We start from the raw sequence: 19,326 nt of genomic DNA on the forward strand, positions 1-19,326 counted from the left end.
TTAAATAAGTGCAACTGCTATGTTTTTTCTGCAAAAAACAAATTCAAAATCGCAAAACTCATATTCGAAAAATGCAAAAAAAATCACGATGGGTTTGAAGTTGCTGTAAAATCTTTAGTTTTGCGAACTTCAAATCTCTGAGGACACCGTTGGATTCGTGAAGAAAAGCTGTCTCTCCGTAATGGTGCTTGGTGAAGCAATACTGTTCAGTTTTCTATGAAAAACATCGCAAAACCCACATTTTTATAAATTCCTCTGTTATTTCTATGTTCCTTGGTAAAAACCCCAAGAATTCCTATGCCGATTCATTATGAGAATTTGCAAAGGGAAATATTATTATTATTCCCATTGATCTTATGTCTAGAACGAATTGAATGTTGTAATTTTAAAATAAGTTTACTTGCATGCAATAAGATACCAACCTGATAGAGCTCCATATCGAGCAGCAATTGTATGACAAAAACAGGTCAACATAAGAAAACCAACCCAATTAAAGACAAATGCCACAATAAAGGCTGTGATGAAAATGATATCAGTGCCCAGTAAATTGTTGTCAGTTGCATTCGTTAGGTTTTCCGCCTCCGATGCATCTATAGCAATAAAAGTGAGACCGGATCCTGGAGCGCCCGCAGTGCCATTTGGATCCCTTATATTGGCCAATAGGGGATTTGGTGGTGGTGCTAATGACGGCGGTGGTTGTAATGTGTGTGTTGTCAGAAATCCTGGTGGTAGCTCACCGTTTAGAGATTTCTCCATTTGAACTTCTTCGTAAGTTGGTAGTTTACCATGATGTATGGGTATTTCGGGTATTGTGGGCTGTTGTAGGTTTTGTTGATTCATTACAGCTTGTTGTTGCTGTTGCAGATTCCCATGACTATTGGTCAATTCATATGGCGGTGGTGCACTAAAATCAGCTTTTGGTGGACCCAAATCGGAATCAGGCGGCCCTTGATCATTATCGGACATTTTGGATGTTGACGAGGCAGCCAACAACTATTTTGTCCAGAACTGAAATAAGAAAATGTATAGAACGGGATAAGTTAATTGTTTTTATTGTAAAACATTACGAAATCACGATAAGGTTCCATTTAAAGAAATTTTAAAATTTAAATCCTAAAATTTGGATTCGCAGATAAATATAAATCTTGCTCTTTACTTCCTAAAAATGTTTTTAGCCATCCGTTTGTGGTCTTGGGGGGCTTAGCTCGCTCAACAACCCTGTCTTTTAACTGTACTCTTCCCAATTCATGTGTTTTTGTGTAATGACAGAATTTTTTTGGTGACAATCACACTACTTCCTTGGTACACATGATTCTGTGCATCTGTTGAAAGTTGTATAGATGGCTTCGAACGCTAGACAACAGCAGCGGCTCTCGCTATTGCTTCGTGTGCCCTGGTTCGAATCCCGTCCGGGATCTTCCGAATTTTTTACATTTTCAAGTTTTTGCCTGTGCAACAATGAATTTTCTTACGCAAAATAAACGCGATCGTCAGACTTCTAATTGTAACTGGGTGTTTGTTTGTTAGTGTTAGTGATGTTGCTCACATGTACTCGGGTTGGAAAAAAATAAAGTGTTTGTGGATGCATAAATAAGAAGGTATTTTTTTTATTTAAAGGAAATATACTCGAAAAACCAAAAATTTTTCTTTCACAGCATGCAACTCAATCAACCTGTACGAAATTATAAGGTTTGTGAAAAAATGTGTTGCGCTTTTGGTCTTGCAGTTACAACAACAATATTTGGATAAAAGTGGAAAATGCTGACAAAGTCTTTTGGAAAGTTGTGTTTATTTAACTTATAACAGTGAAAATACTACAAAATCTAAATATTTTTACAAATAAATTCTGCGTTTGCCTCTTTTTAAATTGTTTTGTGTTTCATTATATATTAATTACGAAGGGGTCGGTTTTGATTGAAATTACAAAAACATACATGAATTTCAGTACGACCCATACACTCACATTTGTGTGTACACATGCTCGTAAGCAGCTGATAAATTGTTTGATGGTAACATTTTGGCCAAAGAAACCCAAAAAAATTAACCTTGTCAAACCACCGAAAGAACGATTTTAGGAAATTTTTTAGTAAAAAAGAACTTAGTACCAGCCTTTAGGGCGAAGATCGTTAAATTTTAAAATTATTGTTTGTTTCTCTTTCGAGACGAGCTTAATGATCGGAGATTTTCTTTGCAAATGGAAAAGGAAAGCAAGAGATTGCAACACACACCAACCTCTATGGGACGCGTTTTGTCTTTGGTTAGAAGACTTTTCACCCATATTAGGTGTGATGGCTTCAAGGGCCGTGCGCGTTGGTATGTTGTATTTGAATCGTTTTAATTGCGAAAGCGCCTCTATAATACAATTACCACATTAACAACGTTCGACAACCCTGCCTATTAACTGTACTTTTTCCCAATGCACAAAAAAAACATGCATTGGGAAAAAGTACAGCTAAAGGACAGGGTTGTTGAACGTTGTTAATGTGGTAATTGTATTATAGAGGCGCTTTCGCAATTAATACGATTCAAATACAACATACCAACGCACACCCTAATATGGTTGAAAAATCTTCTATGCAATCTCTGGTTTTCCTTTTCTATTTGCAAAGAAACTCTGCGATCATTGAGCTCGTCTCGAAAGAGAAACAATGGATTTTAGTCGAAATTTTACATTTTAATTTAAATCAAATTTCTATTTCGACAACTTATACTGCATACGCAATGTTGTGTAGGGTATCAAAGGACGGCTTTGCCCAACTTTGTTCCATCCTCACTTGATTATTTTCTACAACTCTTCTATTATTTATGAAGAAGTACAAACCGAATTTTAACAAATACAGAAAATATGTATGCATTATTTTTTAGTACTCTCGTTTATTGTTTAATGTGTTGGTTGTTCGTTATTCATTAATAATAGTTTACGAGATATACAGTTTTAATATTAATAACTCTAGTTTTAGGTAATGTAATTCTTTACATACATACCGAACAAATATATATTAATTTGTGTCACTAAATGTAATCGTATTGTTGATAGGAAGATTGAATATAAATAAATGTATACATATAGGTATGTATACGCACATATGTTGGTGTATAAAATAAATAAATTAAAATAAATATTTCGTTGTATCTTAAAATTGAAAAAAAAAATAGATGAAAAAGTAGAACAAGAAGTAAAAGAACAAGGCACAAATGCAATTGTAACTTAAATATATTGAATACTATTTTTTGTTGTTGTGGTGAAAAAATGTCTTTACAATGTTAGCCAAATTTTTCAATTGCAAAAAGAATACTTTTTTGAAAAGTGTGGAGGGAATACATAATACAGACTATATGTGACAAGGGTTAATGTAATGTAAATATACCCAAATCTGTTATTTTGTTGCTTAGTTAAAAAATCTTATTATCTTGAGCCATTTTGGAAAACACTTCTCAAGAACCTCAGTAACAAAACCACATTAGTCTAAGGCATCTACGTACAAATAAAGAGAAGCAAATTAATTGTTCTCTACACTCATAGAAAAATGTGTCGTGATAATAACAAATAAAGTAGGCTGAAGAATATCTGCTGTCGATTTCTCTGAGGCAAAAGCTGTTCCTTGTTATTGCAGCAAATTGTTAGAAGTTCTTCCCATAACAAGCTGCAAAGTCGACAATATGCACTAGATTTTTTTCTTTTTAGGTCTCGAAGAATATGTCGAACAATAGGCCCATCAATAGACCTCACACCATTTAAGGATCTAAGTTATGTGTATAATCTGGTAAATACCTCATCTCATTCAATTATTCTTTATTTTGCATGGATCTTTTTGTTAAAAATTACAAATTCTTTTTTTTTTGTGGTCTACAGGTAAGCCTTGTACTTCGACTTTTTGCCCGAAACAGCCGTCAAAACGCACTATAAAAAAAATTGTGACAGAAAAAATACGAACACATTCCACAGAAGAACATGTCGCTGCGGCAACACAAATTTCACTTCAATTAATTACAAAGGTGATTAATTGCTCGCGAACTTGGCTACTAGCAAGATATATTTAACAGGTAGGAACAGTTGACCTCAACAAAAAAATTGTTGGAACTTCTTCCAATATCAAGCTGCAAAGTGGACAATATGCACTAGATTTTGTTCTTTTTGGATCTCGAAGAATATAAACCTAGTATCAAACAAAGGGCCCTTCAATAGACCTCAGACCATCTAAGGACAAACAGCGTCAAAACGCACTATAAATAAATGGTGACGGAGAAAATGCGAACACATTCCGCTGCGGCAACACAAATTTCGCTTCAATTAATTGCAAAGTTCCCGATAGAACCGATTGGAACTACGATATCCCTGGTAATAGAAGTTACATAGACTTCTATACGGATGGTTCCAAACTAGACGACCAGGTGGGCTTTGGAGTGTACTCTAAAGATCTAGAATCTGGTCATATCGAAGAGGTTACCCGACCACTGCAGTGTGTATCAAGCAGATATCCTTGCAATTAAGAAAGTCGTGCAATGGCTAAGATATAATGTCATTACGACGATTGGCATAAATATCTTCTCAGACAGCCAGGCAGCCATTAAATCCCTGGAGAACGTATTTCTGAACACAAAACCCGCCCTCGACTGTCGCAGAACTCTCAACGAGATGGCTGAACAGTTCAAAATTTACCTGTTCTGGGTGGTGCCGGGCCACAGAGATATTACAGGGAATTCTAAAGCAGACGAGCTTATGAGAGTAGGAACAAACTACACACTCCAGGGAAACTGAAATCTGTGGGTATGCCTCTAGCGACATGTAAGCCATGTTTTCGGGACCAGGCCCGAAGGACAACGAATGATAGACGTTCACAAAGAGGGGGCTGTGAGAATTCCAAAGCTATGTGGACTAATCTAGACTTAAAGAGGTCTACTGCCTTGCTGTCATTGGCTAGCACAAACGTCTCAGTAGTTATACGCGAATAAAAGAGAAATTTCGTTCCAACAGCATTTTGTTTGTTCTAAAAACATCCTGAACGTTGTATTTTTTGCGTGTAGAAACCTCAAAGAAGCTTTTTTTGCAAAAAAAAACATATAGGCAACCCTGCCATCATCTGTTTTACCGCAATTTCATTCATAACTACACACATAAGGACATCATGTATTTCAAAAGAAGGCTGTGTGCCAATTGATAGCAAAGTTGCAGGGTTTGTAAAAATATGACATTAAGTGTGGTGAATAATTTTTGAGTAACCCAGGGACTAGTAAAATGTTTGACAGAGGCAAAGCTAATTTTGATGCTTATAAAGCAGAGTTCCATGTTGCTAGTTGTGAATAGATACGCAGGTCTTATTCAATTTACGAGCGGCGATTTCTAGCCGCTTACACACACATGTTTTTTTTTTTGTTTATGATTAATTGATGATTTTGTCAAAAATATTATATTTTCACATTGCCATTTGAAATTTGATGATAAATGCTACACTGTTGAAAGAAATTGGTAAAACAAAATGTTTTTATTTGAGACATTTGCAACCTCTGTGTGAAAAATTTGTTGGGCGGTGTCGGCATCAGCAATCATTTGGCTTTTACATGTTAATAAAATCTTAGTACAATAAAATCATTAATTCTAAGAGACTTTTATTGTAAAACAATGCCCAAATATTTAAATGTTCTTATTGCAAGTTTACTGAAAAATTGTTTTTCAACAAGTGACAATCAATAAATTTTGATTGTTTAAAATAGCTTTCTAGTTTTTGCTCAGGCAGAAATATCACAAATTTGTATGGTAAAAAAGTTGCTGTTCGGCACAGCACAATGTTAATTTGTGTGTTAAAAAGTGTTAAAAACACCCCCTACGGCATTTTTACATCTCACCATAGGAGATTGCTACCGATTGGCAAACCTTCTAATTACAACATGCAGTGCTAAAAATGTACCAAATGTGTGCTTGGAGGTATAGTTTTTTGTTTAGACCTCCCATTCGCGAACGGCTCAAAGCTAGTATTAAATTATTTCACAATTTCATTTAAAACAGCACACATGTGGATATCATAAAGTTTCAGCTCTTAACATTTATTAATAATATAAACAAAATTGTTTTAAAATTCGAAATCGGTACAAGTGTGCCAAGGATGCGGTCCAGACGACAGTGAATGAAAATACAACGAAAACATGTTGGCTCAAGTTGAAAAACGTTTCGATCACGCTTTTAATGATTTACAAATTTTCACTCAGTGAAGAACTTAATACCACAAATGAAAATGCTTTTACAGATCTTTGTCACTATTCTTTTACCCGGCACGGGATAGGCTGGAACATTGAGGTCCGATCTGTGTGGTGTTCATTGCTGCCACGAGAAGCTTAGCTGCTAGCTACCGGGCGCATCCACAAGTTGCGGATAGCGTACACTTTTGTACTAAAAAGGTACGAAATGTACCATTTTTCGTACAACTGTTCGATTTGTTCTTTTTCCAGTACCACTTAACGAATGGAGCAGGAAATGTGAAATTTGGTATAAGGATTGACCTAGAACACTAAAATATTAGAATGAAAATCGTGGTATTTGGTACCAAATAGTACTATTTGGCACAAGAAAAGTACAATTTGGTACCAAAAAGTACTTTGTGGCACCAAAAAGTGCTATTTGATACCAAAAAGTGCTATTTGATACCAAAAAGTGCTATTTGATAGCAAAAAGTAATATTTGGTACCAAAAAGTACTTTGTGGCACCAAACAATAACTATTTGATACCAAAAAGTACTATTTGATACCAAAAAGTACTATTTGATACCAAAAAGTACTTTGTGGCACCTAAAAGTACTCTTTGGTACCAATAAATACTAATGGGCACACAGATTTAAATATTGCAATTGAAATTTAGTTTATAAATTAAGCAAGAACGCCTGCTTTACATTTTTTTCTCAGCACATAAACAAGCTACTTTTCTGCTCTTTCTGCGAAACAAAATTCTTTGAGTGTATTTAAGAAAATGCATTCTAGCTTCAATAAAAATGAAATTATTACTTAAAATTAGTAGCAAATGTTTTTTGTTTGCAAGTTAGGTAAAAGTTTAACTTGTTTTTTTTTTCTTTTAGGATAAAAATTTATCAGGTAAACGTCAAAAAAAGGATGTCATTAGTAACATTTAGTAATAGCTGACAGCGTGGTTCAGAGTTTTAGAGAAATATTCTGAATATTTCCAAAAACTATGATTTTTTGATCGAAGGTGAAAATAAAAAATTAACGTTTAAATGCTGATGACAAGGGTAAAACTTGATAGTGATGAGGCCCAAATGGTCTCATCTCAGGAATTTTGGTTATACCATCAACCTCATCCATGCCGCCATTGTCGTGAGCCATGTTCAAACTTTCGTTCAGTTTTTGTTTCTCCTCCTTCTCGCAGCATATGTAAAGGGAGAAGCATAGCACAAGCATACATATCAAGGCTAATGTTGCACCACTAGCAATGCCGGCTGTTTCGAGCATGGCACGTTGTCTCGTTGGCAAATAGCTGCCATCAATTTCTTTGTATTCGCAACGAGGTCCCATAAAACCATTGGCACACTCACAATTGTATAGAACTTGATTGTGAATTTCCACTTTGAAACAGGTGGCTTCGTTAAGGCAATACCAGGCCGCATACGGCGGCGGGCAATTCAATATGGGAAATGTCACATTGGGCCGCAGGGTTGTAGTCATTTCCGTGGACGCTGGTGGCGTTGTAGGTCTAGGTTTAGGCGTGCTGCGACTTGTGCATGCCAAACTCAAGGAGGCCATTACTGACATTACCATTAAACATAAAGAACATAAAAATTTTAACTCCATTTTGAATTTTTTTTTAACTTTTATCTTTGTTTCTTTCGTCTAGTATCAAAAATTATCCAACATTTTATTCCAGATGTTTTCGTTGTCGTTGCTCGTTTTAAGCTTTCGTTTGGTTTCGGCTTTCGGTGTTTGTATAAATGATTTTGGTTTAGTAAAAAATCAGGAGTGGCTGAAAATTAACATAAAAATGTTGAAATTAATTAAACGAAAAAAAAAACAAAATTAAATTTTAAAAAACTAGTTTTTATTTTTAGAATAATAAATTAAAAAGTAACAAAATGTTCTTATAACAACTAAAATAATGTTTTAATAGCGTTTAACAAAAGCAGCATTGACAAAATATTAAAATTGTTTTTTTTTTGTTTTGTTTTGTTTTTATCAATCAATCCCCCAAATCCCTTGTTTAGCCGCAGTTTTTGATTAGTTGCGTTTGCGTTTGCGCATGCGCTTGCATATGCATTTGTTTGCCATTCGAGAGCGACCTATTAAAGAAAGTAACGTACGCATTCATTAATAAATAAGAAAAAAAAAACTTTGGACAAACAAATAACAAAGTTGTATTTACCTTTCCCATAGTATAGCAGTTTTGTGCAGTGATTTTTATTATTTTTTTCCATATTTCACTCTCTTCCCTGCATACAAAATAAGCACAACAATATTAAGACAATTTTATTACTCTTCTCGTTATTTGCGACATCATCACATATAAATATTATTTTTGTATTATATTCACATTTAGATTTACTTAGGCATTTGTTTGATTTTTTTCAATTGCTTCTTCTATTTATTCGTTTAGTAAACTTTAATGCACACAGCTGCCATTTAGGCAATACACGCAAAAAAAATAAAACGTTTGGAGAATTTTTATGACAAACAAAATACTTTTATCACCAAGTTTTGCTTTTATTGTAATCGTCTAACGTTTTGCTTCAACATAGCCACAGGCACGTAGCCAGGATTTTATTTTGGGCGGACCCAACCCACATTTCTTCAAAATCGAAAACTGCCTAAATTTTTCTGTTGCTGTGAATTTGGTAAAGATACCTCAAACTTTTTTTTTGAAAATTATCATCCGGTTTAAATTGCATGCAACTACTGCCGTATATGGCTATAATTTGCATCATTGCTTTATATGACCTATTTATTGGAGATAAAATAAGAAGAGGTGATAGAACTAGAAATGAGAAATACGACGAGATTTCCACGTTTTTGCAGTTGGAAACTTTTTTCGTTCTTTGCCCACTAATTTTACAACGTAGATATTTCAGTCTTCTCTAGGCTAACATTGAGACCTCTGGGTCTAGCCCAGTCATATGCCATATGCAAGACCCTTTCGGCCCTTCTGCATAGCTCGTTCGGATCCTTACCTCTTAGAAGTATTATAACATTGTCTGCGTAGCATACAGGTTCAAATCCCCCCTCAGTCAGCATCCATAATAGGTCTTTAATGGTGGTCAGCCATAGGAGTGGCAATAAACAACCCCCCTGTGGCGTGCCTTGTTCCACTTACTCCCTTATATTTATGCCATGGGACAAACAATTTTTCTACCTCTTCCTTAGCATATGGTTTATCCAGTCACTAAGGACCGGGTTTACCCGGCACTGTTCTAAGGATTGGATGTGTGTCGGTCCGCACATTGTTAAAAGCCCCCTCGATGTCCATGCGTACCGCCAGTGCCTACGTTTTGGCATCGAAGGATTCTTCTATTTTATGCACACCTAGTGCAGGATAGTCTCCAGCGACCTTCCCTTGACATGGACATGTTGTTTGTACAATATTTGAGCAGTTCGCTGGATGTCCTACTCTTTATCATGGTGTCCACAATACATTCCATTGTTTTGAGTAGAAAGGACGTAAGGATTATGGGTCTGTAGGCCTTTGGTGTCGCATAACTTGCCTTGCCGGGCTTGGGTATAAACAGCACCCTTGCCTCCTACCAGGCTTACGGAGTATATGCCAGTCCTAGGCACGCTGTGAAAATATTGGCTAGATGAGTCGCCAGATAGTCTGCCTCTTTCTGTAGCAACGCCGGAAATATTCCATCAGGTCCGAATGGTTTAAAGCTCCTCAAGGATTTCTTCACCATAAATTCCGTAATTATCAACGTCATTATTCCAAGATCCCGGTGTCTCCGTGAGTCTCGTCATATCCTGTGGAAAATGAGTTTTTATCAAAAGCCTCAACATGTCCCCCGCTGTCTCTGCTCTCACTCCCCAGTCTCAGTTTGAAAATGGCTTTTTGAGAGAAACTTTGGTATCTTGGCGGCGTCATTAACGCTATCGACCTGTTCGCAGAAAAGCATCCAGGAGGCACGTTTTGTCACTCTGGTAATATTATTGTATTCCTAGAGTCGTGTCTAATACACATCCCAATATAACGTCTGCTTCTTTTACAACGTGCTCTATTAAAAAGTCTGCGGACCTCTTTCCCAATATTGCGAATCTCCTCGAACATCCAGCGTTTCTCTTGGGCTGATTTCCTTTCCCGAAGAGGACAACTATCTTCGAAGAACCCCACCAGTGCAGTCGTAATCCTGTTGACATTTTCGTCAATGTTTTGGGGTAAAACTCTATGAAAGTTGAATCCACAATTCAAAGTAAGGAAGTAAGGTTCTTACTCTACTTGTAAACCCCTCAGTGCCTTGATATATGTTTTAAGGAAAAAGGATGACCCCCAAACACTAGTATACCCCCATATGATGGGGTATACTTCTAGTCGTTCCGTTCGTAAAACCTCGAAATATTGATCTAAGACCCTCTAAAGTATATACAATATATTCTTGATCGTCTCGACGTTCTGAGTCGATCTAGCCGTGTCCGTCCGTCCGTTTGTCGAAATCACGATAACGGTCGAACTCGTAAAACCAGCCGCTTGAAATTTTTCACAGATACTCAATATTGATGCATGTCGTTGGGGATTGCAAATGGGCTATATCGGTTCAGTTTTGAATATAGATCCCATATAAACCGATCTCCCGATTTGACTTCTTGAGCCAATGGAAGCCTCAATTTTTGTCCGATTTGGTTGAAACTTTGCACTTGGTGTTCTGTTATGATTTCCAACGACTGTGCTAAGTACGGTTCAAATTGGTCTATAACCTTATATAGCTTCCATATAAACCGATCTCCCGATTAGACTTCCTGAAATCTTACAAGCCGTAATTTTTGTCCGATTTGGCTGAAATTGTTCACGTGGTGTTCCGTTATGACTTCCAACAACAGCGCCATGTACGGTTCAAATCGGTCTATAACCTGATATAGCTCCCGTATAAACCGATCTCCCGATTTGACTTCTTGAGTCCTTACAAGCCGCAATTTTACTTCGATTTGGCTGAAATTTTTCACGTGGTGTTCCGTTATGACTTCCAACAACTGCGCCATGTAGGGTTCAAATCGGTCTATAAACTGATATAGCTCCCGTATAAACCGGTCTCCCGATTAACCAGTTTCTAGAAGCTTAAATTTTTACTTGTTTGACAGAAGTTCTGTATGTAGAATAAAATTATGCCCTTCAAATAAATTTATTTTCTGTACATTTTTAGCAGAATTCATGGTGGTGGGTTTCCAAGATTCGGCCCAGCCAAACTTAGCACGTTTTGTCTTGTTTTTCGTTGGATTCGATCTGCCCTCCATTTGAGACGAAATATTATCAGATCGCACTACATGACGCTTTGGGTTTTTCAGTGGCTGGGCAATCCCTTACACAGCCCCCTTTTGATATTGAAATATAAAATGCACTATTTTCATCATATGATCATTTGAAACTATCTGAATATTGCAAGTAAATCTAAGTTTATACGAACATAGAAACAAACAAAAAGATTTTAATTTATTACCTTAAAACATATGGGACTTATCACATAATGTATGCTAAAATGCTGTACCCTCTCTAATTTACTTGTTTTAACTCTCTACAACCTATTTCATAGTGCGGCCACAAAATTAGTCACTTTGGCTCATTTTAATGTTTACTTCAATGCTTAAATAAGTGTGTTGCCAAAGTTGTATTTTACCGTTGCCAACATATTAAACCGCAAACGCAATTGTCCATAGCCGCAGCTTAAGCTATTGACTGACTACATGCCAAAAAACACCAAGTAGGGCCACACGCATCACACCACCACATACCCGCACCGCAATAGTAACATCTTTTAGCATACTCTTTCTTTCGCACATACCATTCACCTCTCAAACTCTCACCACTAATACTTCCAACTATGGTTTTGCTTTCACATAAATAACGGATGTTTTAGTAAAAACAACAACAATTTTCTGTGTTTTGCTTCTTCTTCTCTTATTGAAAATTAATTTCTCATTTTCATGGAATTAATTTTCATATATATTCTGCACATCTCCGGAAAAATATCTTTCAATTGATGCCAATTTCATTCAAATTCCTTCAACGGTTTGGCCGTTAAATGTACACAAAAAAAAATATCACAAAAATAGAAATGTTTTCAAAATAAAAAATTAATTGAATCAATCATTTATTAATTGAATTTGGATATTTTTATATCCTCCACCATAGGATGGGGGGGATACTAATTCCGTCATTCCGTTTGTAACACCTCGAAATATGCGTCCAAGACCCCATAAAATATAAATATTCTTGATCGCCCTTACATTTTAAGTCGATCTTCCCATGTCCGTCTGTCGAAAGCACGCTAACTTTCGAAGGAGTAAAGCTAGGCGCTTGAAATTTTGCACAAATATATCTTATTAGAGTAGGTCGGTTGGGATTGTAAATGGGCCAAATCGGTCCATGTTTTGATATAGTTGCAATATAAACCTATCTTATCCTAGCGTCCATATAATAATATTGGCCAATTTAGATCTATAGTGTAGGTGTAGAATAGCATATAGTTGGTACCGCGAAATTTTGGCCCTCACTTTCTTCGATCTAGAACAATGTAAAACTTATAAACTTATAAAGGGTGATTTTTTTGAGGTTAGGATTTTCATGCATTAGTATTTGACAGATCACGTGGGATTTTAGACATGGTGTCAAAGAGAAAGATGCTCAGTATGCTTTGACATTTCATCATGAATAGACTTACTAACGAGCAACGCTTGCAAATCATTGAATTTTATTACCAAAATCAGTGTTCGGTTCGAAATGTGTTCATTCACCGTAACGTTGCGTCCAACAGCATCTTTGAAAAAATACGGTCCAATGATTCCACCAGCGTACAAACCACACCAAACAGTGCATTTTTCGGGATGCATGGGCAGTTCTTGAACGGCTTCTGGTTGCTCTTCACTCCAAATGCGGCAATTTTGCTTATTTACGTAGCCATTCAACCAGAAATGAGCCTCATCGCTGAACAAAATTTGTCAAAATTTGAACACATTTCGAACCGAACACTGATTTTGGTAATAAAATTCAATGATTTGCAAGCGTTGCTCGTTAGTAAGTCTATTCATGATGAAATGTCAAAGCATACTGAGCATCTTTCTCTTTGACACCATGTCTGAAATCCCACGTGATCTGTCAAATACTAATGCATGAAAATCCTAACCTCAAAAAAATCACCCTTTACAAGCATGCCATTTAATTATCCTATACACATTTTGTCCTTTATGTTGCAAGAGTTTAATGTGTCATCATCATTAAATTGAATTATACACTACTTTTCGTAAACTTCACTTTATTTTCGTAAATGGAGCACCATACCACCAATGACGTTCATAAACCAGCTGCTATATATGCATACATACAAACGTATTATATACATGTGTACATAGATAGCATAGTAGTTTTGCACTTCAATCCAATTCTCCACAAATTGAAATGAAGGTGAACCGTTTGACTCACTTAAAGAAGACGAAACAAAAACACAACAACGATTGGTAGGTAGTATGTGTCATTCATGAAAAAGGTAAATGAAACTTTTTTTCTTTGTTAAAAACAACTCAACATGTGCTATTTATTGTTGTGTCGTCTTCTTTTTCTTTCATTTGTTGTTGGCAACTAATTTGAGACGAATTAAAATAGGAGTCGCTGAATTATTATGCATGGAAAGCTATTCTTACGTGTGACACGTAAAAAAATATTGCTATACTCGACTACTAAATAGTCATGACACTGTGAACCGTAGTTTCCATTTCCGTAATGATGGGGGTAACATGAAATACATGTTGGGATAGGTAGAGAGAATTTCGTTATTTTATAGTAGGAAAGCCAAAATTGTTATCTTATTTTGGATCCACACTGGGATCAAATTGAGCAGTACCCATTTTAATACAACATACAAATAATATAACAAGTAAAAAGGCGTTAAGTTCGGTCGGGCCGAACTTTGGATACCCACCACCTCGGGTGTATATGTTAACCCCCTTTCGCCATAATCTGGATAACTTATGCACCCAAATTCGGCACGAACATTGTTGGTCTAAAAAATATAAATCACTGTTGAATTTTGTATTTCAAATTTCAACAAAATCGGGTAATAAATAAAGCTTCTATGAGCTTCAGACCCTTAACCGGCGTAACGGTCTATATGACAGCTATATTTAAATACAGTCGGATCTTCACCAAATTTGGGTCGGATGGCGGGTGGCCTTAAACTACTCATTGTTTCAAATTACAGCGAAATCGGATAAAAAATAAAGCTTTTATGGGCTTCAGACCCTTTATCGTCAGATCGTTCTGTATGGAAAATATATATAAATTTTGTTCGATCCACACCATATTTGGGACGGATGTCGGAAGACCTAAAACTACCCACTGTTTCAAACTTCAACGAAATCGGGTAATAAATAGAGCTTTATATAATAAAGCTTCAGACCCTTTATCGGCAGATCGGTCAATATGGCTGCTATATCTAAATATAGTCCGATCTGAACCATATTTGGGTCCTATGTTTGGACTACTCACAGTTTCAAATTTCAGCGAAATCGGTTAAAAAATAAAGCTTTATGGGCTTCAGACCCTTTATCTGGAGATCGGTCTATATGGCAGCTATATCTAAATATAGTCCAGTTTGATCCATATTTAGGTCAGTTGTCAAGAGGCTTAAAATAACCAACTGTTTCAAATTTCAGCGAAATCGGGTAATAAATAAAACTTCTATGGGCTTCAGACCCTTTATCGGCAGATCGGTCAATATGACAGCTATATCTAAATATAGTCCGATCTGCACCATATTCAGGTCCAACGTTGGAAGGCGTAAAACTACTCACTGTTTCAAATTTCAGCGAAATCGGTTAAAAATAAGGCTTTTATGGGCTTCAGCCCCTTAATGGGCAGATCGGTCTATATGGCAGCTATATCTAAATATAGTCCGATCTGAACCATTTGGGTCTGATTTCGGGAGGTTTGAAACTACTTACTGTTAAAAATTTCAGTAAAATCGCATGAAAAATAAAGTATTTATGGGCTTCAGACCCTTTATCGGCAGATCGGTCAATATAGCAGCTATATCCAAATATGGTCCGATTTGGCCCGTTCAAGAACTTAACCAGCATGCATCAAAAAGACGTATCTGTGCCAAATTTCGGCTCAACATCTCAATTTTTGAAGGCTGTAGAGTGATTACAATAGACGGGCGGACAGACGGACAGACACACGGACATCGTTAAATCGTCTTAGAATTTTACGACGATTCGAAATATATATACTTTGTAGGGTCGGAAATTGATATTTCGATGTGTTGCAAACAGAATGACTAAATGAATATACCCCCTATCCTACGGTGGTGGGTATAAAAAGGGAAATACCCAAGATCCGGTGACTCATCTTTTGAAACTTTGAGCAATAAGATGCAACAATATGTTTGCATGCGTATGAGGAGGAGGTAGGTTATGTGTAATCTTTTAACCCAGCGGGGTCCCTTTTTATACCCTACACCACTACTGTGGTACAGGGTATTAACACCCAGAAGGAAGACAGATAGACCCATTCATAAGTTTACCGACCGACTTATAATCGCTTTCTGAAACGGTTTAGCTATGTCCGTCTGTCTGTCCATGTGTACAAAGTACTGGTCGCAGTTTTCATCCAATAGTTTTAAAATTTGGTACAGGCATATTTTTCAGCCTAGAAACGAAGCCTATTGAAATTGGAAAAAACTCGATTCAGATTTAGATATAGCTCACATATATATGTTAGTCCGATTTTGGGAAATATTGCAATAAAGTGCTCATTTTTTAACCGATTCCCACGAATTTTAGCAGGAAGGATTTTCTGTTGACTCTCGACGTTACTAATGAATTTCATAGAAATCGGCTCAGATTTAGATATAGCTGTCATATATGTATATCGCCCGAATTTCACTCCAGGAGCCACTGCAAGCTCATTTATTGACCAAACTTGCCAACAAACTCGTCGACAATGGTAATACGCGACAGCAGCGACTAATCAACAGCAAAACTGCGGCTATTGATGATATTTGGCAAATGTTGCAGCCCAACTTGGCAGCATCTTATACTCCGCATGATGCAGTGACCGATGATGAGCAGTTATTCCATACAGAGGCCGCCCATCGGCCGCACAATTTATGTCGAAAATTATTTCTCAACTTTGGATTTGGCGCGTACTTTGATCAGGAAGAAAACCGCATATGTATGTTGGAACAGTGCGCTCGAATACGATAAGATAATGTGTGCCTCGGGTATTCCAAAAAAAATCATACGCGTCCTGTCAACAGCACGCCAGCTCGGACCAATTGTATTTATTGTACATTGTTTATAAATAACCTGCCTAATGCAATACTTCAGTGTAAGGTTCTAATGTATGCAGATGATGTAAAATTTTTCCATTCTTTTAATGAGGAGGCAAACTAATGCATATTGCAATCTGATCTCAACGAGTTTTATAAATGGTGCAATAATAACTTGTTGGAACTTAACACTTTGAAATGTAAACTTATGTCTTTCTTTCGGCTCAAAAAGATAGATACAAGTTATTATTTGAATGATTGTATAGTGGAGTATGTGGATTCTATTCATGATTTGCAGTAACCAGTTTAGAAACAAGGCCATCTCTCGACAGACGAAGATTACACTATACTAGACACTGATACTACCGGTGTTGTTATATGGTTCTGAATCATGGGTACTTGTGAAAGCAGATGAGACAGTGCTTGGAGTATTTGATAGAAAGATTCTTCGTAAAATATATGGACCAGTTTGCCATAATGGAGAATATAGGCGACGTATGAACCACGAGCTGTATGACGACGATAGCATAGTTACACGCATCAAAATACAACGGCTGCGTTGGCTAGGTCATGTTGTCAGAATGGATAAAGAAGCTCCAGCAAAGAAATCTTTTGAAGGCAATGACAGTGGTACACCCAAACCAGGACGACCAAAAGCCCGATGGAAACATCAAGTGGTGAGAGACACCTCGAAACTTGGTGTCAGAGATTTTAGAATGAGGGCAGAAGATCGAGGCGCTTGGAACGCTATTCTACGTTCGGCTAGTGGAACAAATATTCTGTCATAGCCAAATTAAGTAAAGTAAGTATTCATGATTTGGGAATCCTGTATAACCGCTGGTCCGGTTAGATTTAAAAAACATATATCTCTAATTATTAAAAGCCTATAGAAGCCTGGGATTTACCAAGCGTTGGAGTAAAGAATTTTTAGAGATCCTTCGATAACTAAACAATTAAATATTACACTTGTGCGTAGAACTTAAGAATATGGGTCGATTATATGGGATCCGGTCTATTATTGTAAATTCACTCAAATGCGATTGAGTCTGTTCTTTTATTTTGCCTCAGGGGGCGTGGCTGGGATAAAAACCCAAACCATCCGCAAAATTGTCGTCCTGTAAGCCGCAAAATTTTCGTCCTATAAGCCTTTTACCCAACATTAGCAAGGTTTTTGAGATTTGCTTTAATAATATCGTGAACAGGATATGTACTGAAAGAAATTTAATAAGTGACATACAATTCGGCTTCAAGTACAAACATTCGACCATTAATGCGATAAATGTCTTGGTGTCCAGTATAAACTGGAACAAGAAGTTTTTTACTGGGGTTTGTTGTTTAGATATAGAAAATATCTGGATTTTAGGAATGATATGCATTTTACACAATATGTTAACAAACAAACAAATCAAAGTCTGTATGAATGAGGCAACAAGTATAACATTCAGTTTGTTTAATGGGCTACAACAGGGTACAGTAATGGCCCCAACACTGTTCAATATTTACCTTCTAGATTTACTCACTAAGACAGAAAGTATAATTTTCTTTGTCGATGATATTTTGATACATCATGCGAACGAAAAAGTTTTGAAAATCAGTGATAATCTTCAATCATTGTACGATAGGGTTGAAAAGTATGCGACAGATTAGTATATGAGGATCAATATTGAGAAATGCGAGACAATTTTATTTCGTCCCCCTGCGGACAAATGTACCGACAATATCAGGAAACATTGGAAATCCTTCGGAATCAGATCTAACGACACAAATACTCAGCTTAAAGTTTCCAAGACAGTAAATTATTTTAGGATACATTTGGACAATTTCCTATATTTTAATGGCCATATTACTCAAGTATTAGATAAGACAAGAAGGACTTTTTTCTTTAATGAATCGTTAATCTACTCAAAATTTCTGGATTCCAGTAGGAAAGTATTTTTATATAAAGCGCTATTAAGACCAATAATAACTTATGGTTGCCTAATTTGGTTCAACATATCGTCTTCATACATGGAGAAAATGAAGGCTTTAGAGAGGGATATACTAAGAGTATGCTTATAAACATACCGATCACCTCAAAGTAATATGAAAATATACGTGTCAAATTAGAAACTATATAACATTGCCGACATAAGTCGTATAGACAACTTTATAATTCATTGACTAGAAATCATATTGTACGTTGTACTCAATCGGTTGAATTTAATTCGATTATGGCCCCATACTATACGGATTCATCTAATCTATTGTAGAAAACACTATACAAAAGGGTAACGTACCGCCCGAAGCTTTCCTATATTTAGATAGCCAAAGGGCTATACAGAAGGAAGACGGTACTCCAATTTTTATACCCTCCACCATAAGATGGGGGGTATACTAATTTCGTCATTCTGATTGTAACTACTCGAAATATTCGTCTGAGTCCCCATAAAGTATATATATTCTTGATCGTCGTGAAATTTTATGTCGATCTAGCCATGTCCGTCCGTCTGTCCGTCCGTCTGTCTGTCGAAAGCACGCTAACTTCCGAAGGAGTAAAGCTAGCCGCTTGAAATTTTGCACAAATACTTCTTATTAGTGTAGGTCGGTTGGTATTGTAAATGGGCCATATCAGTCCATGTTTTGATATGGCTGCCATATAAACCGATCTTGGGTCTTGACTTCTTGAGCCTCTAGAGTGCGCAATTCTTATCCGATTGGAATGAAATTTTGCACGGAGTGTTTTGTTATGATATCCAAAAACTGTGTCAAGCATGGTTTAAATCGGTCCATAACCTGATATAGCTGCCATATAAACCGATCTTGGGTCTTGATTTCTTGAGCCTCTAGAGTGCGCAATTCTTATCCGCTTGAAATGAAATATTGCACCGCGTG

General features: G+C 36.6%; 2 protein-coding genes across 3 annotated transcripts in view; both read right to left on the reverse strand.

The window, feature by feature from the left end:
- LOC106086460 (NEDD4 family-interacting protein 1) overlaps positions 1 to 19,326 on the reverse strand; it is a 70,991-nt gene that overhangs the window by 26,224 nt on the left and 25,441 nt on the right. Inside the window, exons 1-2 of one of the 2 annotated variants that reach the window (XM_013251157.2) lie at positions 7,814 to 7,890; positions 423 to 1,008 (exon numbers count right to left, since the gene is read on the reverse strand). In XM_013251157.2, the coding sequence (XP_013106611.1) occupies positions 423 to 966 (544 nt within the window). In that variant the 5' untranslated portion in view covers positions 967 to 1,008; positions 7,814 to 7,890. Of the gene's footprint in view, positions 1 to 422; positions 1,009 to 7,813; positions 7,891 to 19,326 lie in introns of those variants that run through there. The other variant, XM_013251149.2, reaches the window with a different exon arrangement.
- On the reverse strand, positions 2,470 to 7,814 carry LOC106086471 (protein spitz). Its single transcript, XM_013251159.2, has one exon. The coding sequence runs from the start codon at positions 7,793 to 7,795 to the stop codon at positions 7,211 to 7,213; it is 585 nt and encodes a 194-aa protein (XP_013106613.1). The 5' UTR covers positions 7,796 to 7,814; the 3' UTR covers positions 2,470 to 7,210.

The sequence above is a fragment of the Stomoxys calcitrans genome, chromosome 1 (assembly GCF_963082655.1).
Source record: "Stomoxys calcitrans chromosome 1, idStoCalc2.1, whole genome shotgun sequence".
NCBI classification, from domain to species: Eukaryota; Metazoa; Arthropoda; class Insecta; order Diptera; family Muscidae; genus Stomoxys; species Stomoxys calcitrans.

Coding starts and splice junctions, on each gene's coding strand:
- LOC106086471 (XM_013251159.2), bottom strand. CDS start 7,795: ATGGAGTTAAAATTTTTATGTTCTTTATGTTTAATGGTAATGTCAGTA.